Raw genomic sequence first — 24,147 nt, 5'->3', positions numbered from 1 at the left:
TGTTTGAATATTGTGAAATCTCTTTTGGTATTTTGTACATTGTGATAGTACACGTCTTGATATGTCTTATGGTGTCTAATAGTCGTACACCACAACAAGGGCAAAAGTACCCTTCCGCTCTGAATCCCTTCCACAGCGCCCATCCATGCGTCTTCCACTCATATCATCTTCCAAACTCAAGACCTCCAATTTAAGAAACAGTAGCCTTCTTGGGCTTCATCGTACCGTACTTGGACCGGGAAGTAGCACGGTTGGCCACACCTCCGAGATCGAGGGCGCCACGGACGAGATGGTAGCGCACACCGGGACAATCCTGACTGCGACCGCCGCGGACGAGAACAACGCTGTGCTGCTGAATGTTGTGGCCCTCGCCGGGGACGTAGGCGGTGACGTGGCGACCGTTGGAGAGGCGGACACGAGCGGTCTTGCGCTGGCCAGAGTTGGGCTTCTTGGGGCGGGTGATGCCGACCTTGAGGCAGACGCCCTTGAGGGCGGGAGCGTTGATCTCGGACAGGGCGGGGGAGACGGCGTGACGGGCGCGCTTGCCCTTCTTGTGGCAGCCCTGTGAGGTGGGAAGAATTAGTTAAGTGTATCGTGTAGAGAGGGAGGCAGAGAGGGAGAACGAACTCTCAGGACCTGCATGATGGTGGCATTTTGTACGGGCGTCGAGGAGAAGGATCGGATCAGGGGGGTGGTGATGGTGCTCGCAGTTGGTGTGAGTATGGAGGCGGCGCGAGGGAAGGCCGCTGGCCTCATCGCCGGGGCGAAAAGGGATCTGAGGAGTGTGCTAGCCATGTCGGGCAAATGGTGTCGAGTGTATTCGGCGTCCAATTGCTGTCGTCACGATCTAGAAGCTATCGTCGCGACTGGGCACCTAGGTGTGCATTCGAATCCCTGGAAGCTGGATTTTTTGCTTACCTAAGGCACTTGGCTATCATAAGGTGTTGAAACTGAATGATAATCGACGCCTCAGGCCAGAGGAGCGCGTTCCGTCCCCCGGACCCACTTCCGTCCTTTTGCGACTCGGACCACGGACGGCATCGGCTTAGGTGACTCGCACTGGGCGGCTTTAGAGGTGCATCACATGCCCGTTGCAAGAATTCAGGTCCTGACGTAAGCGACTCTAGCGTCACCGTGTCACCCGTAGAACCCCAAGAAACCCCCCCCTGGCATGTCGCCCATCTGGGTGCTACGCCGTCGGCTTTCCCCCAGACTTGGAGCAAAACTGGGGACTCTGGGACAGTGTTGGCCCCCCAGTGTCCCCCCCGCTGCGGGATGGATATCCTCGGCTGAAGCGGGCGCTGTGTCTGTTCGCCAGCCGCCAGGTACCGTGGCTCCGAATGGCTTTGAGGTTCACGGTCTAGGGCGCACCGCATGTTTGACTTATTTTGTGTGGCCTACTCTACTCTACCTACACAATACTCCTGACTTGCTCTCCTGTCTACGATTAATCTCATCTTATCGTCTCACCCTTTATTTCGGGAAACCGTTCAACGCCAATTGACCGTTTCCGTCCGGGCGTTTGCCTTCTCTCTCTTAGCTAGCTCACCGCACGGCCGAGCGAGACCATAAGTAGCCGAGGAGTTCCCACGATCCCCAGATCTTCCCGCACCTCCGGAGTTCTTCTTACCCTGTTTTCTTTTTGCTGTTGCCGACTTGCCTGAGTGATCTCGAGACTATATACACATCACATCGTATACCATGTCGTCGATTTCTAGGGCCGTTCGCCCTGCTTTGAGAGGAAGCCGTGGTGTTGCTGCCCTTGCGAGGGTGAGGACTTGCACACCGGGCAGAGCGCTCTCGCCACTCCAGCAGTAAGTACTCAGTCTTTCCGCAGACTCTAGCCATGATACTAAAACATTCCCCTTCCAGGACCACAAGACCCCTTTCCACCACCCAGCGCCGCCGTAATGCCGACCACTTTGACATCGCCGACATCCCCCCGACGCCCATCACCCACCTCTCCGAGGTCGAGGCCGCGATGCAGGAGGCAGTGAGCAAGTTCGCCAACGACGTGATCGCGCCCAAGGTGCGCGAGATGGACGAGGCGGAGAACATGGACCCGGCCATCGTGGAGCAGCTGTTCGAGCAGGGGCTCATGGGCGTCGAGATCCCCGAGGAGTACGGCGGCGCGGGCATGAACTTCACGAGCGCCATCATCGGCATCGAGGAGCTCGCGCGCGTCGACCCCAGCGTCAGCGTCCTCGTCGACGTGCACAACACCCTCGTCAACACGGCCATCATCAAGTGGGGCAGCAGCCAGCTCAAGAAGCGCTTTCTGCCCAAGCTCGCCACCAGCACCGTCGGCAGCTTCTGTCTGAGCGAGCCTGTTAGTGGTTCTGATGCTTTTGCGCTGGCGACCAAGGCGACCAAGACGGAGAGCGGATACAAGATTAGCGGTTCCAAGATGTGGATTACCAACTCCAAGGAGGCCGACTTCTTCATCGTGTTTGCCAACCTGGACCCGTCCAAGGGGTACAAGGGCATCACGGCGTTCATTGTCGAGAAGGATGCCAAGGGGTTCTCTATCGCTAAGAAGGAGAAGAAGCTGGGTATAAAGGCCAGCAGCACGTGCGTCATCAACTTTGACGACGTCGAGATCCCCAAGGAGAACCTCCTCGGCGAGGAGGGCGCCGGTTACAAGTACGCCATTGGTCTCCTGAACGAGGGTCGTATCGGTATCGCGGCTCAGATGACTGGTCTCGCTCTCGGTTCCTGGGAGAACGCCGTCAGGTAAGACCCCCCTCCCCCCCCTTGGGTTATTCCTCTCTCTTTGTAAAATTTCAGACTAACCCCCTTTTCAAGATACGTCTGGAACGACCGCAAGCAGTTCGGCCAGCTCGTCGGCGAGTTCCAGGGCATGCAGCACCAGATCGCGCAGTCCTACACCGAGATCGCCGCCGCCCGCGCGCTGGTCTACAACGCGGCGCGCAAGAAGGAGGCGGGCGAGAACTTTGTCATGGACGCCGCCATGGCCAAGCTGTACGCCAGCCAGGTCGCCGGCCGCGTCAGCGGTCTCGCCATCGAGTGGATGGGCGGCATGGGTTTCGTCCGCGACGGCCCCGCCGAGAAGTTTTGGCGCGACAGCAAGATTGGCGCCATCTACGAGGGCACGAGCAATATCCAGCTCAACACTATCGCCAAGCTGTTGCAGAAGGAGTATACTGCATAAAGAGGGCGGTAGACGCGTTTTGAGAGAATGGCGAAGAAAGAAGGTATCAAAGTTGCAAAGCTTTTTCCTTGGGAGTCGTGTAGGTTACTAGATGGCGTCTTTTGTTAGTAAAAGCGACACGATTCGGTGTTGGGGCGCATTGCCTCGCGAATGATGATTCGTTAGATGCTATATGAAACCTCATGTGAAAAGTCCCCAGGGCCTCATTGCGAAGATGCGCCGCCTGCGTGATTCGAGTCTTGGCATACCGCGATGCCTCTACCCGCTTCGTAGGACTTTGAGCCGCCTTAATTACTTCATGGCGTCAACATTGAGGGGGATTTTCGACAGGTGCTCTGAGTCGACCAGTGCTATTGATGGTTGGTATCTGTGGCCTAATCATGACAATGGCCAGAGGGCATTGTCAAGTGGAAGTAACTTGAGTCACGTTCGGCAAAATACTAGTCTGCCAAGGGCTTCTGCTCCAGGCTGGTGAAGTAGGGCCTATATTGGGTAGCGTCTGGCAGACCGAGTTGCAAATTCCTACCAACGAAGATGCAAGCTGGCATGATGTCATCCTAGGGACCTACTCTTCACATAAGAACTCCAGTGTGCAAAGTCTAGGCGACTATGAATTTTATAGTCTGCATTTCATACCTCGTACTTCATACTCCAAATCGATGCGGAACCGACTCTAGGCAATTCCTTTGGCAGGAGTCATTTCATGAAGTTCAAACCAAATCGCTAGATGAAATGAATCGCCGACCTTTTGTGGAAGCTAGGAGTCGTTGACGTTGACATATTTCATTCATCCCATTTTAGGCGTCCAATGTGTAAGTGCCGCGTTGTCCTGCATGGGCTCAACAGCACCTTACACGCTTCGCATCAAACTTCAGACCAGAACACAGACGCCAATTAACAATACACAGACCAAGGGGAATCTGACTGGAATGTGATTCGAGGAAGGCATTTACGAAAAATACCCAAACCACTACGCGATGACATGTCCGAGCGGTCATGATTGGCTTCGTCGCATCTCGATGATCTGAATAGCGACGATGAGAGGCATGAGCGAGAGAAAGTTGATCGGCTTGAGCCGCAACTTTCCAAGCCATTACTGATCCGAGGTCGGGATAGAGATACGGATACAGTAACGAATTACAATATCCCACCTCCTCGCTCGGTAGGTTTCTCTGGCATTGCGCGGACCGGGTGGGTTGGGGGAAGGGGGCCACCTTGGACGGCGGCCGCGGAGCGAGGGTGGGTCGAAACGGTTCCGCGACGTCAAGCCCTCGAAGTTGGCGGGTTGGAATTACGTGTTCTCCCACCCCCTCGGATAAGTCATAGTGGTTGTTGTCACCTGTGTTTCCATGGCTGGCATTAACCTCTTGAGTATGCATTTGGCGGCTCAACGTGCTCCAGTGTGCTTGGTTCAACTGAGCCGCGTGTAGTGGTTGGCAGTGAGTGAGCTGCTTGGTTGGTAAGTTCGTTTCAGGTAAGCGTTACAGATGACATGCTGAGCCGTGGTTTGAAATTTCCGTTGATCTTGATTATGATTGGGACGAGAACGATAGGATGGGAGGTGACTTTTGAGGAAGTAACAGGCGGTGACCCGGATTCGGGGTTGATGGGCTAGCTATCCACATTTTCCTCGTCCGGAAGAGGTAGGTCAACTGTTGTCAGTTCGTATTCAGAAAAAAGGGGACCCGCGTGTTTGATTATTTATCGAAGTTCATCGGAGGTGTGGGTGAGAGATGGTGTGTGTGCGTGTGTGTGGAATCTGGGGGAAGATTTGTGGTGTTAGTGCCTGGAGTAGAGGGCTGAGGACTTGGCCGTCGGTGTGGCGCGGCGTTGGGCCGGAAAGGCCGGCCGGCAGCTGTGTGGTGGCGGGAGGGGCATTTTGGCGAGACCTCTCCGGCAGAGGTGTCAGCCGGGAGGCTAAGTCGGCCGGTGGTAAAAAACCCCCAAATCGCGAGGTGGGCGGTGGTGTATAGAGCTCTGTGGCGATGGCGTTGGCGAGGAGGCCTCTTGTATTGAGGAATCTGTCAGATGCTTGAGACGTTTGCTGGTGGTGGAGAAGAGCATGACGGGCATCTCTGGTGTATACTGAAAGGTAGAATGGTGAATATGGAAACATTGGCATGTGCTCGGTATCGTTCATGGGATTATCTGCTTTTAGAAGCAACTTGGATGAATCCTGCGTAGTCAGCGTGAACCTGGGATCATGCGTCCCATTGTACTTACTGTACGAAAAGTGAATAAAACAGACTAGAGCAGGGCTAGACGTAGAGACGGAAGACGGGAGACCTAGGGCTGCATCATCAGATCATGGCAAGGTGACGGGCAGCGCGTGTGTGAAGTGTGATTTGTGCGTGGTGGTCGTGATGGGGGATCGGGCGATGATGCAGCTGCTGCAAGCCCGGCGACTGCGAGGATGGGCCGTGTTGGGAAAACTGGGCCGATAAACTCCCCGAGACTTGGAGATGGTGGTACAGGTACCGTCCGCTTTATACAATGCCATACAGTATCCGTGCCTCCATAAAGCAAGATTAGTGCTTCAGCTGGGCGGTAGAACCTTATCAACACTGCCAGGCAATGTGTATAAGTGATCATGACGTTGCGTCTCCTTGATGTATGGCCCATCGGCGAGAAACTGGGCTCATTGGAGTTCGTCTGGAGAGACAGACAAGAGTGTGGTGAAGTGTATATGTGATGAGAGAGAGGTACTGTGTGGATACATCTGAGAGTGGGTGTACAAAGGTACATTGTCCATTGTATCATCAGCTTAAAGTGACAAGAGCGAGTCTGAACCCGGGAAAGCAAAATGATTGGCGCAGAGCAGAAATGAATCTTCACCACGGTGAAACCGTACGGTACCTAGGAAAAAAGTCCTAGGAAAGCCTTGGAGCCCCACGTCCGATCCAGGACTTTTTGCAGGTCGCTTGCTCTGCGAGTTTTTGTCTTCCCCTCTGTGAATCATCAGGGCGCCGCCACAAGTTGTTGAATTGTTTCATTGCCTGCCAACTATTTGGCTGGTGACACCGAGATGCCTGAGATGGGACGAATAGAAGGCGACCGGTGTGGAAGAAACGGAACAGTCCAGCTGAGCTTTACTGCCCTATGCGCCCATCTTCCCTGCTTTGCAAGTTGCGAGTAAGCTCGCCAGCCAGTGCGGCCTTTTCATTATCGCCTGGAATACGACATCAAACTTGTGCCATCCTAGAGCAGCTGGCCCTGATTCTAGCCTCTAGGTACATAGGTATGCAGTTGCAGGTAGGCTGTAGCAGTGTAGGCAGGTATCCGCGCTGGCCTTACCTTACGGATACTGGGCATGGATACCCGCATGGGAGAGGGACAAACCTGGTAAGCGCACCCGCAACGAGTGTTGTTGGGCATCAGAGGAAATGGGGATGATGAGACGCCGATGGATCCCCCCGAGGATGGTCGAAATAACATTGCGGATATCTTTGATGATCTTTTGGCCTTAGCTACTGACCCTCGGGCCTGTGGGACTGCAGTGGCACGAGTGGTAAATGATGGGAATATGAGGGCAGGCAAAGTAAGGTGCCTTGATTGAAATAATCGTCTGAATGTACCTTGTTTTTAGCTCGCCTGCCATCTTCACATCGAGTTACAGAGTTGCCTCGTCCGTGCCGGGTGCTTTCGTAACACCCCTCCATCACGGCAGGAAGCACCTCAGGCAAGGCAGGACTCGCTGAGGTCGTCCCCCTCCCTCACCTCCAAAAGAGGTACGTACCCAATACATCAGGTAAGGTACCTTACCTACCTTAGGTAGCAGTAGGTATCTCCCAATTCCCGTGCACTCAGAGCGGGCAGCCCAAAGGCAGGCCGCAGCTCGGGGATTCAGGACTTGAAGTGAAGGTCGAGGAATACTTTGTATTGCAAGTATCTTTTCGACCTGACGACACACAAAAAATACATCTTTTCCGGTACCCCGTCCTCTCCCGCTGCCCACCGTCTCCTCGTCCTCCCTCACCCACCTCCACTCTGCCCGCCTGCGCACTGGCGGCCGCGAGAGAAAGAGAGAGCGACCCCTCCCGAGAAACCCCCCGTCTTTGCGTCCCGTCCTGCTCCAAAACCCACTGACGACATCCTTCACCAACAGCCCAACCTGCGAAAAAACAACACCACCTCACGACTCGAGGGCTGGCTGCACCCACCGATCTTCTGTCGTGACAGTTCCGACAGACCGATCCTCCCGCTGTGCCAACCTACCCCGAGCCCCTCCGGCGCCGAATCTCCGGTATTCATCCATACGCATACTTCGCTACTGAACCTCGTACCCATCTCTTACCTACCTACCTCGCTCTCGATCACCCTCACCCTCTCTCTCCTCGCGTCGTATCCTATCAATACCATACCTCGCACCCACTGCCTCGCCCACCACCTGCGCGATATTGCGGTGACCACAACAGAGCGGGCGAGAGAATCTGCGTACACTACACCTGAACGCATCAGTCCCTCAACTAGGGCTCTTCTTGAAATCTCAAGTAGCTTCAAAGCTCATTCTTTTCCCCTCCAACCAAAAAAATATCAACATCAACACAACACATAGTTCCCGCGCGTGGAGTCGCGCAACCCCACCGTCACAATGAACGACGAAGATGCCATCCAAAATATCCTCAAAAAGATTGAGCGCGAAAAGGCTCTCCTCAACGCCGCCAATGCTATGAGAGCCCAGACAAACAACGAGGCCGTGCGATCACGACTCGATTCCCAGATGCGCGATGGTCGTCGAAACCTGCAATTCTTCGAAGAGAAGCTTCGCGAGGCACAGCTGCGTCGGGGTATGGACAACATGTCCATGGGATCCCCCTCCGGTGACGGTAGACCTCTGAGCGGCGACGTTGAGGATGCGCCCGCCCCTCCCCCCAAGGATGCGAATGCCTGGGCAGAGCGTGGCGGTTATGGTGCCGGGAGCGCAACGTCGGGCGGCAATGTCCAGTACAGCCAGATTGGCGGCCACGCCGACCTGATGCCTCCCCGCCATCCTTATGCCAATCCAGGCCCCTCTTCCTCCATCCCTAAGCCGCGCCCCAACTTCACCAAGCTTGGTGCGCATTACCCCCGAAACCTTTTCAACGAACTTGAGTTGCTGATTATCCGCTGCAGATCTTATCAAATATGATACCCCCTATCTCGGCCCTCGTATTCAGCTCATGCTGTCGCAGATTCAGTTCAAGCTCAACGTGGAGGAGCAGTATCTCAAGGGAATCGAGAAGATGGTTCAGCTATACGGCATGGAAGGAGATCGCAAGAGCAAGGCTGATGCTGCCGCTAGAAGAGTTGAGAGCAAGCAGAAAATTCTTTTGTTGAAGCAGGCTATGAAGCGCTACGAGGAGTTGCACATCGACATGGATACATCTGATGCCCAGGATGGTACGTTTTGGAGCTTTTATGCTCGCGGAAAGTTATCTTGTCGGACTGCTCCTGCTAACACTTCCTAGATGACTCTATCAATATGCCTAATCTCCGCAAGCCCCTCTCTGGCCAGCTCACCATTCGTGTCGGACAAATCAAGGACGTTGATCACGCATCCATGAGTCGCTTTAGCCGAGGACCCGAGACTTTCATCGCCGTCAAGGTCGAAGACAACGTCGTCGCCCGCACGAGAGTGACCAGAACCGACAAGTGGGAAGCCGAATACCATACTCTTGAAGTCGACAAGGCGAACGAAATCGAACTTACAGTGTATGATAAGCCTGGCGAGCATGCCATTCCTATTGCCATGCTCTGGGTCAGAATCTCCGACATCGCCGAGGAAATGAGAAGAAAGAGGATCGAAGCAGAGATCAACAGCTCTGGGTGGGTGTCGGCCGACCGTATGGGTGCTCCGCCGGCGCAATTCCCAATGAACCCTCAACAGCAGCAGCAGTCAATGGGTGGTCCTCCCCCCTCTCCTGGCGTTGGAGGACAACAAGGTCAACAAGGACAGCCTCCCATGGCGAACCCTCCGATCGCTCAGCAGCCCATCGACGGCTGGTTCAACCTCGAGCCTGCTGGTCAGATTCAACTATCCTTGGGATTCCTCAAGCAAAACAACGCTCGCCGCCCCGTCAACTTGCAAGGTCTCGGCCGTGTGGGTGCTGTTCGTCAGCGCAAGGAGGAGGTTCACGAGATGTACGGACACAAGTTTGTCCAACACCAGTTCTACAACATCATGCGCTGCGCTCTTTGCGGAGACTTCCTCAAGTATTCGACAGGCATGCAGTGCGAGGACTGCAAGTACACTTGCCACACTAAATGTTACTCTAGCGTTGTCACCAAATGTATCAGTAAGAGTAACGCTGAAACTGATCCGGACGAAGAGAAGATCAATCACCGCATCCCCCACAGATTCCAGGCCTTCTCAAACATGACAGCCAACTGGTGTTGCCACTGCGGTTACATTTTGCCTTTCGGCAAGAAGAACTGCAGGAAATGTGCGGGTAAGTTTGCGAGAAGTACCAAACGGGCAAACTAAAGACAAAGCTGACTTTTGAATAGAATGTGGCCTCACAGCACACGCGGCATGCGTACACCTTGTTCCTGACTTCTGTGGAATGTCAATGGCCGTGGCGAACCAGATCTTGGAGGGTATCAAGTCTACTAGAATGATCTCCAAGAATAAGACTTCCACGTCGTTGAGCGATCGGACACTGCGGCAGAAGCCGACAAGCCCAACTAGCACTATCGGCTCTCCTCATAGTGGAGGCCAGCCGTATGCTGGAGGGTCACCGGAGGCAACTGAGGCTGCCAAGTTGATGTACCAACAGCAGCAGCAGCAGTCTCCGCCTGGCCAGCGACCAATGCACCCTGATCGCACTTCTTCAAGCACGGCAGCGGCGGCGGCAGCGACGGCGGCGATGAGCGGATCAATGGCTTCACAGCAAAAGCCTCAGTCTCAGGACTACTCAAGTTACGGTGGACGGCCTGGTTACCCGGCTCAGGCAGAGCAACCAGACTCGTACAACAGCGGCGGACCCAAGTACAACCCGGCAGACTACGCGCAAGTCAACCAGCAAGCTGGATACGGCCAACATCCTCCTGCGCAACAGCAACAACAGCAGCGACCTGTTCAGCAGCAGCCGCCGCAGCAGCAACAGCCTCCCCCTCAGCAGTACCAGCAGCCTCCCCAACAGCAAATGTACCAGCAATCGCCCGTCTCCTCGCCTAAGCTGCAGGAGCCGCCTCAAATCTCACCCATTGCATCAACTGGGGGTGTTCCTAGCTCTGGCGCTGGACGTAAGCCGTTGCCTTCCGCCACCGATCCTGGAACTGGTCAACGTATCGGCCTCGACCATTTCAACTTCCTGGCTGTGCTTGGTAAGGGTAACTTCGGAAAGGTCATGCTTGCGGAAACGAAGCGATCCAAGAGGCTTTATGCTATCAAGGTGTTGAAGAAGGAGTTCATCATTGAGAATGACGAAGTGGAGAGCATTCGCTCCGAGAAGAGAGTATTCCTTATCGCCAACCGGGAGAGGCACCCATTCTTGACCAACCTTCACGCATGTTTCCAGACTGAGACCCGTGTGTACTTCGTTATGGAGTACATTAGCGGTGGTGATCTCATGCTGCACATTCAGCGAGGCCAGTTTGGCACTAAGCGAGCGCAGTACGTAACCCCTCGTCCATTTTCGCCAAGACATTGACTGACCAAATCCTAGATTCTACGCCGCCGAGGTTTGCTTGGCGCTCAAGTACTTCCACGAGAACGGTGTCATCTACCGTGATCTGAAGCTCGACAACATCCTTTTGACCTTGGACGGACACATCAAGATTGCTGATTACGGTCTTTGCAAGGAAGACATGTGGTTCGGCTCGACTACTAGCACCTTCTGCGGCACTCCAGAGTTTATGGCACCCGAGGTATATTGATTCACCTTTCTTTACAAGACTCCCGCTGACTGTTGGTCCAGATCTTACTCGACAAGAAGTACGGCCGTGCCGTTGATTGGTGGGCATTTGGTGTCTTGATATACCAGATGCTTCTCCAGCAATCACCCTTCCGAGGAGAGGACGAGGACGAAATTTACGATGCCATTCTTGCTGACGAGCCTCTGTACCCCATCCACATGCCCAGAGACTCCGTATCGATCCTTCAGAAGCTCCTGACCAGAGAGCCCGACCAGCGTCTTGGAAGCGGTCCCACGGACGCGCAGGAGATCATGAACCAACCGTTCTTTAGGAACATCAACTGGGATGATATCTACCACAAGCGCGTTGCGCCGCCTTTCATGCCGCAGATTAAGAGCGCGACCGATACCAGCAACTTCGATTCTGAGTTCACAAGCGTTACACCTGTCCTGACCCCTGTCCAATCAGGTATGTATATCTTCGTTGTCATCACGGATATATCAGCAGCTAACCAGACTATAGTCTTGTCGCAAGCCATGCAAGAAGAGTTCCGTGGTTTCTCTTACACTGCCGACTTTGACTAGAGTCATGATGGAAACTAGATTGAAAATGAGCCCTGGATGTTGCTGGATCCTTTCAGTGACGTCTTCGATGAGGGTGAGAAGGAGGGAGAATGCCGAGCAGGTACAGCGTGGATAAGCGCCAGCTCTATGTGTGCCATATAGGCATGTCCAGCACGAGCGATGCTTGTTGATGCTGCGTGAAGACGCTGCGCGTCGTCGGGGGTTGTGACGATAAACCGCAGGCGGAAAAAACGAAGTGACGGGCGAACACGATATATGAAGCAAAAAGTAGTATGGCCCCGACTGTTCACCAGTGAACATTGGAAAAAGGGGCCAAGTCGGCGGAACCGTGACTAGAGGTATATCAGCGAGGTTTTGCGCCACCCCTGCCGCAGCTTCTTTAATAGACGGAACATTCAGCGGATGACAAGATTGCTCGCCCCGTGTGTCCTGAGGATCGATGTGGTTGTTTTTTGTGCCAATATCGAAGAGGATGTTTCCCCCATGCTCTCTCTATATGGTATCATATTGTACAGATGTATTTACAATCACGTTCTAGTGGTGATGTGATGTTCTTTCTCTCTTCATGTCCTCCTCACCAGCAGCAATGCCAGAGCTGCCGCGAACGTCGCCCCAGCGGCAGCGCCCTCGAGAACCAAGACGGACGCATCGCGCATGCGGAGATCGATGCGGCGCTCGCTGTACAAATCGGCGATTTTCGCCTTTAGGAGCTCCGGGTCGGCGAGGAGCTCGCGCCATGATTCGCGCCATGATTTCGCCTCGGGGACCTGCGTCTCCAAGACCTCGAGCGCACTCGCGACCTCGCGCTCGATCTCGTGATGGACGGCCGGCTCCTCGACCTTGGTTGCCAGAAGCTCCTCCGCCTCCTCTGCTGATGTGGGTTCCGCCGCGGCCAGTGGCGTCTCTTCCTCTACTGCCACAACGGGTGTTGTCGTCGCCGCCGTTGTGGACGCCATGTACGCGGCTACATCATCAGCAGTGGCGGCATCCTCGTACGCCTCCCTCTGCGCCAACGCGGCCTTGAGCCCCGCGAGCTCGGCCGTCACGCCCTCGAGCACAGCTTTCTCTTCTTCGACGACGCCGCGTACCAGACGTCTGCGCTTCCACGGCTCCGCGACGAATTGTAAGACGATGAAGAGGAGCACGTTGACGCCCATCAGGCCCCATGTTCCCCAGGTCGACGCGCGCCGGATGCGGTCGGACCAGATCTGTTCCTCGTGGTAACGCTTCAAGATCCCCGCGTTGAGCTGCTGGCCCAGAGCTTGCTCTGCGTGTTCTGCGTCGGTCAAGGCTTCGGACGCGGCGGCGACTTCTTGTTCGAGGGAGTGGTCTTGGCGGTAGAGCTGGGTGAAGCGTTCGAGGTCGGTGGGCGACCACATTTCCTTGCGCGCGAGGAGGGTTGTGACTTCGCGCTGGGTTGTCGCGCGTTTGGCGTTTGTGGTTTTGTAGGTTGTTCGGGCGGTGCGGACGAGGTCTTGGGCCTGGGCGAGGCGGGTTTCAAGGAGGGCGTTTTGGCGTTTGATTTCTTCGATGGGGGCGTAGCCGGTTAGGGTGTTTAGGGTTGTCGAGGCGGTTAGGAGGCGGGTTTGGGCTGTGTCCATTAGGTGGGAGAGTTTTTCGGAGAGGGCTGGGGGGAGGGCGGTGTAGATTTTTGTTGCAGTGTCTGGGAGGGGGTCGTCGGGGGATTGGTTTTTGGGGGTGTCGGGTTTGGGCGAGGAGGAGGAGGAGGAGGAGGAGGAGCTCGTGGTGGTGTCATTGTCTGGTGTCGAGGACGAGGACGAGGACGAGGACGAAGATGAGTCGGGAGCTGTGGAGGAGCTTGAAGTGGCTGCATCCGAGCTCTGGGTCGACGGGTCGCTGCTTGTCGTCGAGGAGGTCGAGGTCGGAGAAGCTTGCTTTGGCTCTTCCTTCGGCGGCGGGGGGGCGAAGATCGGTGGCAGATCCGAGTAGAACCGTCGAGAGGGGGGCGGCGACGACGACGACAATGTGAGGTTATGGCGCGGAGGTGGCGGAGCCGCGAGGGCCCTCCATCGTGAGAGGTTTGCCGTTCCGAGGCGGGCGTGGACTAGGCGCGACGCCGGCCTGGCGATGGAGTGCATCCTCTCCCGTTGAAGGTTTGTCGGAATACGACGATGGTGGACAGAGTAAGCCGAGCTTCTCTGTTCCTTTCCTCGACGGTGAAAGAAAGGACAGGAGAGAAAGCGGCCCAATTGGCGGGTTTGGGGGATGGGCCGAGGGTGGTTCAGAACGCACGGGGAAGCCGGGTCGGCGAACGGAGGACGGGAGGGATTTTGGAGAGAGGTTCAAAAGTTTGGACGAGGAGTAAGGTAAGGCAAGGTGGTTAGCTGCGGTCTTCTGGGGCGGAGCCAGTGGGCTTTTTCGGGGCTGGACTCGGCATCGTGTTGAGCGCACCGGGCGGGTCTGGCGCTGGTGTTCTGCCGGGAGAGGTTCAATTGGAGAGTTTGGAGATGTTTCACCGCCTGCCGTTCAGGATGTAGAGGCTCCCGTCGGGCCGGTGCCGGGGTTGAAGGTGTCGAAAGTGGGGCGGTAGAAGGGCGAAGAAGACTGACGGCCCGGGATGTCTACCGAGCCGATTTGCACTGCTTTTGACTGAGGATCTGTTTAGCAATAGACTCATGACGAGTAGCTTTTCATATTGGCTTGGAATCAGCCTTTCATCCGACATCGTTCGAGTTGACCATCATGATAGTCTACGTGTTAGTCGAAGAACTCGTTTACATGACCTTGGCCGGTCTCTACGAAGAAGGCTCGTTGCTTCATGTTTGGTTTAGTACTTTGTAGATAAGCCTCGAGATAGAAGTGCAATATGAAGAAGAGTATTGAGATGAGATTGGGCGAGCTTTGACTACAAGACCGGTCTTTCTATTGCTTTTTCTGAATCTTTTTTTACTAGACTTCATCTGCCATTTAGCTCATTGACTAGAAATCATGCCTTACTCTGAAAGTATCCTTGAGTTTTCTGCACCACACGCACGTGTCGTTACCCGCAGCTAAGAATGGTCCTCGACTTGGAGACTAGTCCACCAAGCACTCGCCTACCTATAACGCACTGAAGCAACTGCTACGTTTACCCGGCCAGAGGCCGTTAGAGATGCGCTGTAAGGCCAACCATTGCAAAGCAATCTGCGCTCCCAGGGTCCATTGGTCGCGCGCTGACTCGTTGCAAGGGTCCGCCAAAGCGACGGTCGGATAAGAGGGGCGGATGTCGTCACTGGAGCGGGACTAATGGTGGATTTTCCCTCTTACTCGGACAAGTTTACTAGACAGTGGAAAGTATTACCTAGTGTTGGGAACTTGGGAAGAGTCTTACTCGCTGTATTCCAGCTTGATCGAAGGATGGACCATATTGGTAGTAAGAAAGGCCAATAGGTACAGGCAGTAGGAGGCACGGAGTATCTCGATTCGAAGCCTCCGGCTGGACATGTACCGTGCTGTTCCACGTTGAGCATTGATGGATTTTTCTCAATCTGCATGTAAGGTACTCGCGCATGCAAGGATCTGTAAACTGAACTAAATTGTTGGTAACCCTCCGAGCCTTTTGGTTTTACCCCTCCCCCTCCATCCAAATTTCCAGTTCCTCAAACCCTCCAAGACAGGAACACACACACATACACACACTTCTCGCCCACCCACGCACCCTACTGAGAAGCATTCACTTGTATTCTCACCATCCTTCCAGGAATCGCACTCTTTGACATTTGTCTACTACACCGACACATTCAAGACCATCAAAATGGGCTCCCACGTCAGCGAAACCCCGGCCCTGGCCACGAACCCAAACTTCATCTTCTTCACCGACTTTGACGGCACAATCACCCTCGAAGACTCCAACGACTTCCTCACAGACAACGTAGGCTACGGCTACGAGAACCGCCGCGCGGGCAACGTCCTCGTCCTCGAGGGCAAGAAGCACTTCCGCGACAGCTTCCAGGAGATGATGGACTCGGTCAAGCTCCCCTTTGACCAGTGCATCGAGTACCTCAAGAAGAACGTCAAGCTCGACCCCGTCTTCAAGGAGTTCTACACCTGGTGCCGCGCCAACAACGTCCCCGTCGTGATTATCTCCGGCGGCATGCGGCCTATTATCCGCGCGCTGCTCGTGCAGTGGCTCGGCGAGGAGGAAGTCGATGGGCATATCCAGATTGTGAGCAACCAGGTTGCGCCGCGCGAGGGCAAGGCCAGTATCAACGAGGAAGGAGGGTGGCAGATTGTCTACCATGACGACAGCATCCATGGACACGACAAGTCGATTGAGCTGCGCAAGTACTCGTCGCTGCCCGAGCGGCCCGTCATGTTTTATGCTGGTGATGGTGTTTCTGATTTGTCTGCTGCGCGCGAGACGGATTTGTTGTTTGCCAAGCGCGATAAAGGTGAGACTCATTTTTACCCCGCCCCCGCCATCGTTCATTCTGTTTATTGCGACATCGGCTCTTCATGGGACGTCACTGACAGGATTGATAGATCTCGTCGCCTACTGCGAAAAGGAGGGCATCTCCTTTGTCACCTTTAACGACTTCTCCGATATCCTGTCCACGGTTAAGCAGATTGTTGAGGGCAAGCTCAGCGTCAAGGACGCCGCGCGGGGACGTATCCACTAGATAACGAACGAAGCACGGAACGAGGGACATATACAGAAATACGAGAGGTATTTCTAGAAAGGAAGAGAACAGAGGCGGTATAGATACCAATAAAGCAAGGAAGGGAGAACAGGGATCTTCATTTTCTGATACTAGATATAGACATAGACTGGGTCTACGGGATATACAATGAGCAATGCCACACTATTGCGTTTGATTATGTTTTACATATGTACAGCTTTTATGATGTTGACGCAATGCCAGTATGTATCAAAGATACCCAATCCGGATTGAATTCATACTCCTACTCATCCAGTCTATCATTGAAACCAATTTCCAAAGTACTTGGAAGCCTGGGATCTTTCCTACCATCCCAGCCATATAATTGGTGGTATATGGCCAGACACTCTTAGTGTTTGGTCGTTGGGATCTACCCCATTTACCACGACTTCTGTGAAGCACTCATACGCTCCTCTTCCTGTCATGCGGCACACCATACCACGAAGCCATCATCAAAGCAAACAACCCAATCGCAATCGGATGCAACACCCAAGGCCCAGCAGCCTGCGCAACCATACCCGTGGTAAACGGCGCCACAGCACCCCCGGAGCTTCCAAACGCACTAATCACCCCCATCCCATTCACCCTCTCCGTCCTCGTCATCCCTCTCATAAACACGGCCGCTGCACACGGGTAAATCGGCCCCAGCAACAATCCGACAATCGCGACCGACACGGCGGGGCCGACGACGTTGGGCACCAGCCACACGAGCAGCTGGAAGACCGCCGCGCCGACGGTGGCGAGGAACACGAACAGCTTCTCGCCGACGCGGTGGGCCGGGTGCGAGAGGCAGAGCCGGCCGATGGTGATGCCCGCCCAGAAGCCGGCCGTGACGTAGCCCACGGACTCCGGGTTGCCGTTGCGCGTCGCGATGAGGAAGGAGATGACCCAGCCCGAGATGGAGACCTCGGCGCCCTGGTAGGCGAAGACGAAGAGGGCGCCCAGGAGGACGATGCGAATTTTGAGGGCGGTGAACATGCTGAGAAGCTGTGAGGAGGACGAGTTCGCTGCTGCTGCTGCGGCCTCGGCGGCGGGCGTAGGTTGGGCGCCGCCGGCGGGGAGGTCCCGCTCGTAGTGCCAGAACGTGTAGGTCGAGAACACGCCGTTGAAGATGGCGAGGCCGAGGGGGATAAAGTAATACGTGCTCCAGCGCGCCTTCGCAGCCGTGACGAGCGCGGTAGCAATCAAAGGTCCGACGGTGCCGCCGGCCCCGTAGGCGCCGTGCATGAAACCCAGGGCGGTGGTGGCGTTGCGGAGGGAGCCGCAGAAGACGTTGTTGACGGCGAGGGTGATGGACATGCCGAAGCCGATGAGGAAGAAGGAGACGACGACGACGGGGAAGGGGGCCTGGGCGAGGATGGGCGCGTAGGCGATTGTGATGATGGATTGGGCGAGGGCGAGGAGGCGGGCGCGGCCGAGCTTGAGGCGTAGGGATTCGAGGAAGACTGCGCCGAAGATGAAGCCGAAGGCGTTGCCTATGAAGATTAGGGACACGATTGCGTAGCCAATGTCGTAGTGTCTGGTTTGGTGTTAGTCTGTCGTTCTCACGGACTCGCTGGGCGTGCTTAGGTATGGGGAACTCACTTCTCCATGTAGGGGATCAAGGCACCCGGCGCGCTGTCGTTGAGCCCGTTGCCAAAATTCATGAGGCACGACGCGGCCATGCGGTAACGGTTCATGTGCGGGTCTGTGATGCTCTGCAGGACGTCAAAGGCCGTCGGCGTCGAGGGCCGGCTCATCTCGATATCGCTTCCGGAGCCGGGTGTCCGGGACGGCGATTGTGCCCGGGAAGGACCGGCGCTGCCCCGCGGTGTCCCGGCCCTGCTCTTGTTGTTGTAGTTGGCTGTGGTGGTGTCGATGCGGGCGAGCTCAATGGAGGACCCGTCACGGTGGTGTGGTGCGCCCGGGTAGGTTCGCGGGACGGCCTTGGCGGGGGCGGCGGGGAGGAGGGGAGGGTGGGCGTCTAGGTCGCGGGATTCAACCTCGACGAGGGTCTTGAACATTGAGGCCTCCATGTTTGGGATCTAGGAGGGAGGGACTTGTCGATATTGGATTCAGGGTTCTGGCGGGAACACGCTGGCCAAGACCTTGGTTGAGGGGAGTGAGAGTGGAAAGTTGACAATGTGGAAGGGTGTAAAGGTTCAAGTATCTGTGGCAGGAGCTAGGAAAATAAGTGAGTCACCAAGGTAGCTCAGTCAGGTAGTGAAAGCTTTTACAAATACGGCAGGTAATCCGGTTAAAAGGCTAACGGGCCACCTGAGGAGGTAGCAAAAGTGTACAGTAATGGAAAATCTCACGATAGTAGCAGCCACCGTGGATCCTTGACAGAACTGTTCAACTTTCCAAGAGCGTCATGGCGTGTAAGGTGTGCGAGCCTCCCTGACCCTTTCACCTTGCGGGTCGGAGGGGTTTATTATCTCAAGCCTATGAACAAGAAGCATATGCAGGGTTCAGATAGTCCCCACCTGACTTTGAAAAGAACAAGACGGGGTAAAAAAAACTTGCAAGGCTCATGAGAGGGAAGAAGATGGGGTCCCGGTCTTGTGGACTTGCAGCCTGTGTACTCTGGCCGGCGAGCTGGAGTTGGTCTAGCCTCCTTGATGGCATTCGATTAATATCCCCGGTTGGAAACGCAGACGTGTGGGGGACGGACCGATTGCGATTGGGGATGGATTCGAGACGGTGTGAAAGCAGACGGGCTGCTGCAGCGATACGAATGCAAGACTTATTGGTGACGACGACTGTTCTCTATCCACTTGGAAACATTGAGTCCGGATCATGAGCGAGCTGTAGTGTCACGAGCAATGATTGATCAGCGTCAGTAGCTAGAGCAAGGTGAGCACTAGGTATGGAAGGTTGGGGAGGGAAGGAAAATGGTTTCCAGATTCTAGTCTCGACTGATCGCGGATGGCGGACCCGAGACCGCGTGGGAAAACGCAAATTAGCGCGGCCAGGTGGTCGGTGTTCCAGTCCCCGGGGCGCGGAGAAGCTCCGCCGGCAGAAGCTCGGTTCGTTTGCGCCGGTTGAAGATGCCGGTGTTTTGCCATGCCTATACCCCGTAGCCCTTCAGATGCCTGGAGTAATACCAAATACATTGATTACATTTTCTTAGGTCTCAATGACTTAGCATCGTCTAGTTGGATGTTTCAGTTTGTTTCCAAGTCTGGTGGTTGCATTGACTTAATTCTTCTTAATGGCTCTTGAGAGGAAGAACCTGAGCTTTCAAGTGCCCGGAGTACGTACTCCACAAAGTAAACATCACCCCGCCTCCATCCTCCAAAAAAAACAATCCCTAGACGGAAAAATTACCCCACCATTGCTTCTCAACACCAGGAAAAAAAAACAAAAAAAAGTTCCCTGATCCCATCATCTTGCTCAATCTCGAACATCGTGCCAGCCAGCCATAAACCCAATGGGCAAACCAAAGCGCTCCGCCCTTCAGGCGGCTGAAGACACTCTGACTCCTCCGGCAACGTTGGAAAAGAACCAGGCCATCGTGCGCGTCGTCAAGGCCGAGGGCAACAACCTCTATGCCTGCGAGCTGCCCAACAAGAAGGACTTTATCCTCGAGCTCGCCCAACGTTTCCGCAACACGATATGGATCAAGCGCGGCGGCTTCGTCTTGGCCGAGAGATACGAGGAGAACGACGGGCGTGTCATGGGCGAAATCATCAACGTCGTTCGCGACGAGAAGGCCTGGCGCAAGCAAGCTTACTGGTGAGCTTTTCCACACTATTTGCAGATGTACGTGCGTCTTCACTTCGGCTGCTGACTGACGAAATGCCAGGCCCAAGGAGTTTGTCAAGACCAACACGTACGAAGACAGCGACGAAGAAGAGTCCAATGTGGGCAAGATGCCGCCATCTGATTCCGAGGACGACTACTGATGCGAAATGCGACTTTTTACATGACTTGAATGATTGCCCCTGTTCAAGCACCACCACTACTGCCACCGCATCACCGCTTCTTCGACTCCGGCTTTTCGGCCGGCGCACCTTCATCCGCCGTGCCGAGCCACGTAGCCGCCACGGTGACCGCCATCACGCCAACGACAACCTCCGAACTCAAGTCCGTGCTGGGGTAGACGTTCCACGCCCACTCCTGCGCCGCCCAGAGGATATACACCACGTAAAAGGGGAGACCGCTGCGCCAGAGGAGGTACGGAGTCGACCAGGCTAGATAGGCGTAGAACTGGTAATGGAGAGACCTGGCAAAGAGGAGGCCCATGACGTTGGCCGAGAGGATCGTGGTTAGGATGTAGCGCGGCGTCACCCGGCTGGCCACCTGGGCCTCCTCCAGCGCCGAGAAGGGGGACTTGCCCCGCAGCATAGCCGGGAGGAGGGACGACAAGGGTCTCTGCGTGGGGTTGAGCCACCGCGTCAAGGCGAAGACGAGCAGGGCTGTCGCGTGCAGTCCTAGTAGTGCAATCGAAAAGGGCTTGCTGAGGAAGGTCTCCTCGCCCACGAAGCGCCAATTGACCGTCCACTTGAAGAAGAATTGCCGTGACAGCTCAAATGCACGACCGAGGTACCCCTTGGCGTTGTTCGAGACAAAGGGAATCCCAATGACGATTTGCACCTGTGCCATGAGCCATGCCGCGCGAAGACTTCCACCGAAGCCGCGTCCGAGGAAGAGCACGATTCCCACTGCGGGGAGGACGAGTAGCAGTGACATTTTTATTCCCAAGCCCCAGCTGTATAGGATCGCGCCCGGTGTCCATAGTCGCTTCTGGAAGAAGAAGATTGCGAGCCAGAGGAAGAGGGTCGCGAAGCAGTCGTTGAAGCAGCGCAGAACAAAGACGCTGTGGAGGCGCTTCGAGAGGATCAGGAGCGGGAAGATGTAGGGCGGGACCTGGTGGCGGGAGAGAATCGTCAGCATTCAATTGTCTAGCTACCCGTAGTTCTGGAGCAGAAGCAGATGGCGTACCTTTGCTTGCCAGTAGCAGGCCATTACAACGGCAAGAGTCGCCAGGTATAGGATTGCAAACAGCTGCTGGGCCAGGAAGATGTCCCTGCCCTCGTCGGTGAGGTAGTATAGGCCCGTGTATGTGTACACGTGGGCGGCAGGGTATACGAGAGGTCCGGTGCCGCCTTTGATCTTGGTATAGTCGCGTTCGCCCGATACATATTGGGAGACCTGTTCCATGTAGGCTACCCAGTCAATTTCGGTATCTACAGTGCCACAATCAGTACTCTGTCACTTTCTTTCTGGAGTTGTTCGCTGCTCACAGGGGATCTTCCAGATGATGAGTCCACAGAGGACGGCATCCAGCGCAAGAAGGACGGGTGGTATGGCTTTGGAGAGTGCATGACGGCCATTGGCAACATCCAGCACAAAGCGAGACGCTTGCACGTAAACCGGGGGCGCTGGTTCGGCCATGGTGAGGCTTCACGGGCTGAATTGCGCAGGTTCGGAAAGCTTGGTGATGCACAGGGGAGCTTCTGAAAGCTGTCGCGAACGGCAGGTGGAGGTTGCACTCGTGGCTGCAGGGTCCAAGTTACACGGTGCCGCCTTTGCCATCTTGGGGGCAGGTCACACTGTGGTGCAAGAAGCAACTATTGTCAGACGGCTTTGCGGATGTCAATGTCAGCTTACTGCTTATTATCGTTTCTTCCAATTCTTTATTCCGCTTCATTTAGACCAACTGCCATTCAAAAACTCAAAATCAACCTCAATATGCAAAAATCTACAACTTGCTCGGTCGGTCCCAGGAAAAGAGCTTGGGCTCAGTAGCCAGATTCTCCCCCTTCTCGGCCCGGATCTTGTTCACCAACTCGACAACACCTTCAGCCGTGCCATAAGACCCCTGGTATCCCCATCCAGCATGGCCATAATGATGCACAATCGGCGTGCCATCCGCCAACGTCGTCTTGTCAATCTCGAGCCTGAGCCCGCCCTCGCGGTACGGCCGCAGACCGACGCCGTGGCGGATGATGCTCAGCGCCTCGATACCCTTGCCGCCCGTCAAGCTGGGACACAGCTCGACGCACCGCTTCATGATGCGGATCGCAATGTTGGGGTCCGGGTTGGCGTCCCAGTTGCCCTTGTCGTACGTCCCGCCCAGGATCGTCCCGCCGCCCGCCGCTCGCGTCATCATGTAGCACACCTCTGTCGGCCCGTCGTCCGTGCCGGAGATGGTGGCCATCGGCTCGACCTCGTTGCGCACGACGACAACCTGCCCGCGCGCGGGGATGACCTTTTTGTCCTCCACGCCGCCCAGCTTGCACGCCAGAAGCCCGGCGCTGTTGACGATGATGTCGGCGGGTTTGCCCGAGTGGTGCAGCGCCGTCAGCTCGTTGACGTGGGCTACGTCGCCGCGCTTGAAGACGACGCCGTTCTTGCGGCACTGGCCTACGAGGTAGGGCAGGTAGAGCGCCGTGTTGATACAGACCGAGGTGAACTCGGAGCCGGAGTAGGCGTTGGGCGGCAGCTCGTCCTTTGCGAGCTCTCGGTAGTCCGGGAGGACGTTGCGGTACCACGGGTCGACGGCGTAGAGCGCGTCGTAGGGGTTGCCGCCGGCCTCCATGTCCTTCGTGCGTCTGAAGACGCGGCTCTCTGGACACAAATGTCAGTACTCTAGGGGTTTTATGCACGGTGGCAGCATAAGGCTATGAATACACACTTTGAAAGTGAATGCCGGCCTCGGGGACCTCGGCGGCCAAACGGTTCAGCTCAGGCCACGTCCTGCGCTCCCATCTGCTGTCAAGCTCTAGGGCCATGCTGTGAATCTAGCTTTAGTTCCATGTTCCCTCGCGTTGAGGGTGGTGCGTGATCTTACGGCAGCATGTTGGCGCCAGCCCACGGCGAGGTGTACTCGATGTCATAGTCGCCTGGCATGTGCTTGGAGATTACGGTTATGGAGTTGCCTTTGCTCTTCGATAGCAGCAGGGCGGCGGTCAGGCCTGAGACACCAGCGCTGGACACGGTGAGTGATTGGATATTGAGATGGTCTGCTGTCTGCTTACCCGAGCACAACAATGTTGTTGGTCATTATGAAATGTCTGGGTCGCGATTCAAGCTATCAACTCTAGATGCTCTGATTGTCTTTCAAGCAAAGTCGGTGAGTCGGAGAGGTGTATATATAAGTTAGTACTTCTGTGAAGGTATTGTTGGTTACAAGCTCCTTTATCTTTGAACGTAATTGGGTAAATTAGATATGCTCAGCTTTGAAGGATTTCAGATCGATCAAGAGAGTGAACTCGAAGCTTTAAGCATGTCGACCAACGCCTTTTGGTGACTTATGTCTGCATAGGTAGACACACTATCGCGCCATGTTTATCTCCCAATTGACACTATATTGTCGATTCAGGGCGCCCCTTCCCGCGGGCAAGTGCCCCCGCCCACGCCGAGCCGAAAACCGGCGCGGGGCCCACCGGTCATGAACTTTCCAATGATGTTTTTTTTTTTTTATTAAATTTCTTTAAGTCACCTCCCGGCCATAAAGCGGAAACCGACCGCCAACAGCCGATGAATACCGCCGCCCGTCCGCTATCCTTATGACTTCAGATCGACATGCTGCCAGCTTCGAAGAGAGAGACACGACAGGGGGTTTAATGCTAGATGCAGCCATGTCGGAGGTTGATTCTCGAAGGAAAAAAAAAGCTCTACTGTAACACAACCATGTTTGATATAAAAGTCCTCGAAAGAAGTAACCATCCTAAGATTATCATATCACTATGCCGCGACATCACGGCAGTTACACGTACGAGTCCTGGTTTACTGCACGTTCGCTTGGATGGTTCTCGTTGGCACAGTGACAGTATGGCCAAGTGGCCAGGGCCAAAAAATGAACAACTAGTGGTGTGACAATACTACGACCAGCTCTGGTATCTTGAATTATAGACAAATTCTACACGAGGTAGCTCTCTTGTTACTGCCCCTGCATCTTGACGCAACT

At 55.2% G+C, this 24,147-nt stretch overlaps 10 protein-coding genes across 10 annotated transcripts; 4 read left to right on the top strand and 6 right to left on the bottom strand.

Annotated features, from left to right (window-relative positions):
- Positions 1–190: 190 nt before the first annotated feature.
- Positions 191–795, bottom strand: CPAR01_04275 (ribosomal protein S12; the record flags this gene model as incomplete). Its single annotated transcript, XM_060488556.1, has 2 exons — positions 191–562; positions 628–795. 2 exons carry the CDS (start codon positions 793–795, stop codon positions 191–193), a joined length of 540 nt encoding a protein of 179 aa, XP_060352762.1.
- A 906-nt stretch (positions 796–1,701) lies between these two features.
- Positions 1,702–3,172, top strand: CPAR01_04274 (acyl-CoA dehydrogenase; the record flags this gene model as incomplete). Its single annotated transcript, XM_060488555.1, has 3 exons — positions 1,702–1,814; positions 1,873–2,733; positions 2,806–3,172. The coding sequence occupies 3 exons, from the start codon at positions 1,702–1,704 to the stop codon at positions 3,170–3,172; spliced, it is 1,341 nt and encodes a 446-aa protein (XP_060352761.1).
- A 1,711-nt stretch (positions 3,173–4,883) lies between these two features.
- Positions 4,884–5,312, bottom strand: CPAR01_04273 (uncharacterized protein; the record flags this gene model as incomplete). The annotated part of the gene is made up of 1 exon (XM_060488554.1): positions 4,884–5,312. One exon carries the CDS (start codon positions 5,310–5,312, stop codon positions 4,884–4,886), a length of 429 nt encoding a protein of 142 aa, XP_060352760.1.
- A 2,451-nt stretch (positions 5,313–7,763) lies between these two features.
- On the top strand, positions 7,764–11,733 carry CPAR01_04272 (calcium-independent protein kinase C; the record flags this gene model as incomplete). Its single annotated transcript, XM_060488553.1, has 5 exons — positions 7,764–8,226; positions 8,285–8,551; positions 8,620–9,600; positions 9,659–10,118; positions 11,649–11,733. 5 exons carry the CDS (start codon positions 7,764–7,766, stop codon positions 11,731–11,733), a joined length of 2,256 nt encoding a protein of 751 aa, XP_060352759.1.
- Positions 11,734–12,155: 422 nt separating this feature from the next.
- On the bottom strand, positions 12,156–13,691 carry CPAR01_04271 (She9/Mdm33 family protein; the record flags this gene model as incomplete). Its single annotated transcript, XM_060488552.1, has 1 exon — positions 12,156–13,691. The coding sequence occupies one exon, from the start codon at positions 13,689–13,691 to the stop codon at positions 12,156–12,158; it is 1,536 nt and encodes a 511-aa protein (XP_060352758.1).
- Positions 13,692–15,346: 1,655 nt separating this feature from the next.
- On the top strand, positions 15,347–16,211 carry CPAR01_04270 (2,3-diketo-5-methylthio-1-phosphopentane phosphatase; the record flags this gene model as incomplete). Its single annotated transcript, XM_060488551.1, has 2 exons — positions 15,347–15,983; positions 16,075–16,211. The coding sequence occupies 2 exons, from the start codon at positions 15,347–15,349 to the stop codon at positions 16,209–16,211; spliced, it is 774 nt and encodes a 257-aa protein (XP_060352757.1).
- A 441-nt stretch (positions 16,212–16,652) lies between these two features.
- On the bottom strand, positions 16,653–18,265 carry CPAR01_04269 (major facilitator superfamily transporter; the record flags this gene model as incomplete). Its single annotated transcript, XM_060488550.1, has 2 exons — positions 16,653–17,769; positions 17,904–18,265. 2 exons carry the CDS (start codon positions 18,263–18,265, stop codon positions 16,653–16,655), a joined length of 1,479 nt encoding a protein of 492 aa, XP_060352756.1.
- Positions 18,266–19,662: 1,397 nt separating this feature from the next.
- On the top strand, positions 19,663–20,137 carry CPAR01_04268 (translation initiation factor 1A/IF-1; the record flags this gene model as incomplete). The annotated part of the gene is made up of 2 exons (XM_060488549.1): positions 19,663–19,967; positions 20,038–20,137. The coding sequence occupies 2 exons, from the start codon at positions 19,663–19,665 to the stop codon at positions 20,135–20,137; spliced, it is 405 nt and encodes a 134-aa protein (XP_060352755.1).
- A 70-nt stretch (positions 20,138–20,207) lies between these two features.
- CPAR01_04267 (uncharacterized protein) lies at positions 20,208–21,629 on the bottom strand (the record flags this gene model as incomplete). The annotated part of the gene is made up of 3 exons (XM_060488548.1): positions 20,208–21,101; positions 21,177–21,421; positions 21,479–21,629. The coding sequence occupies 3 exons, from the start codon at positions 21,627–21,629 to the stop codon at positions 20,208–20,210; spliced, it is 1,290 nt and encodes a 429-aa protein (XP_060352754.1).
- A 307-nt stretch (positions 21,630–21,936) lies between these two features.
- On the bottom strand, positions 21,937–23,241 carry CPAR01_04266 (FAD dependent oxidoreductase; the record flags this gene model as incomplete). Its single annotated transcript, XM_060488547.1, has 4 exons — positions 21,937–22,805; positions 22,873–22,970; positions 23,029–23,166; positions 23,216–23,241. 4 exons carry the CDS (start codon positions 23,239–23,241, stop codon positions 21,937–21,939), a joined length of 1,131 nt encoding a protein of 376 aa, XP_060352753.1.
- Positions 23,242–24,147: the final 906 nt, after the last annotated feature.

This window comes from Colletotrichum paranaense (genome assembly GCF_030867605.1).
Source record: "Colletotrichum paranaense strain IMI 384185 chromosome Unknown Scaffold_3.1, whole genome shotgun sequence".
Classification (NCBI taxonomy): domain Eukaryota; kingdom Fungi; phylum Ascomycota; class Sordariomycetes; order Glomerellales; family Glomerellaceae; genus Colletotrichum; species Colletotrichum paranaense.
This window is presented reverse-complemented; position numbering and strand designations above follow the sequence as displayed.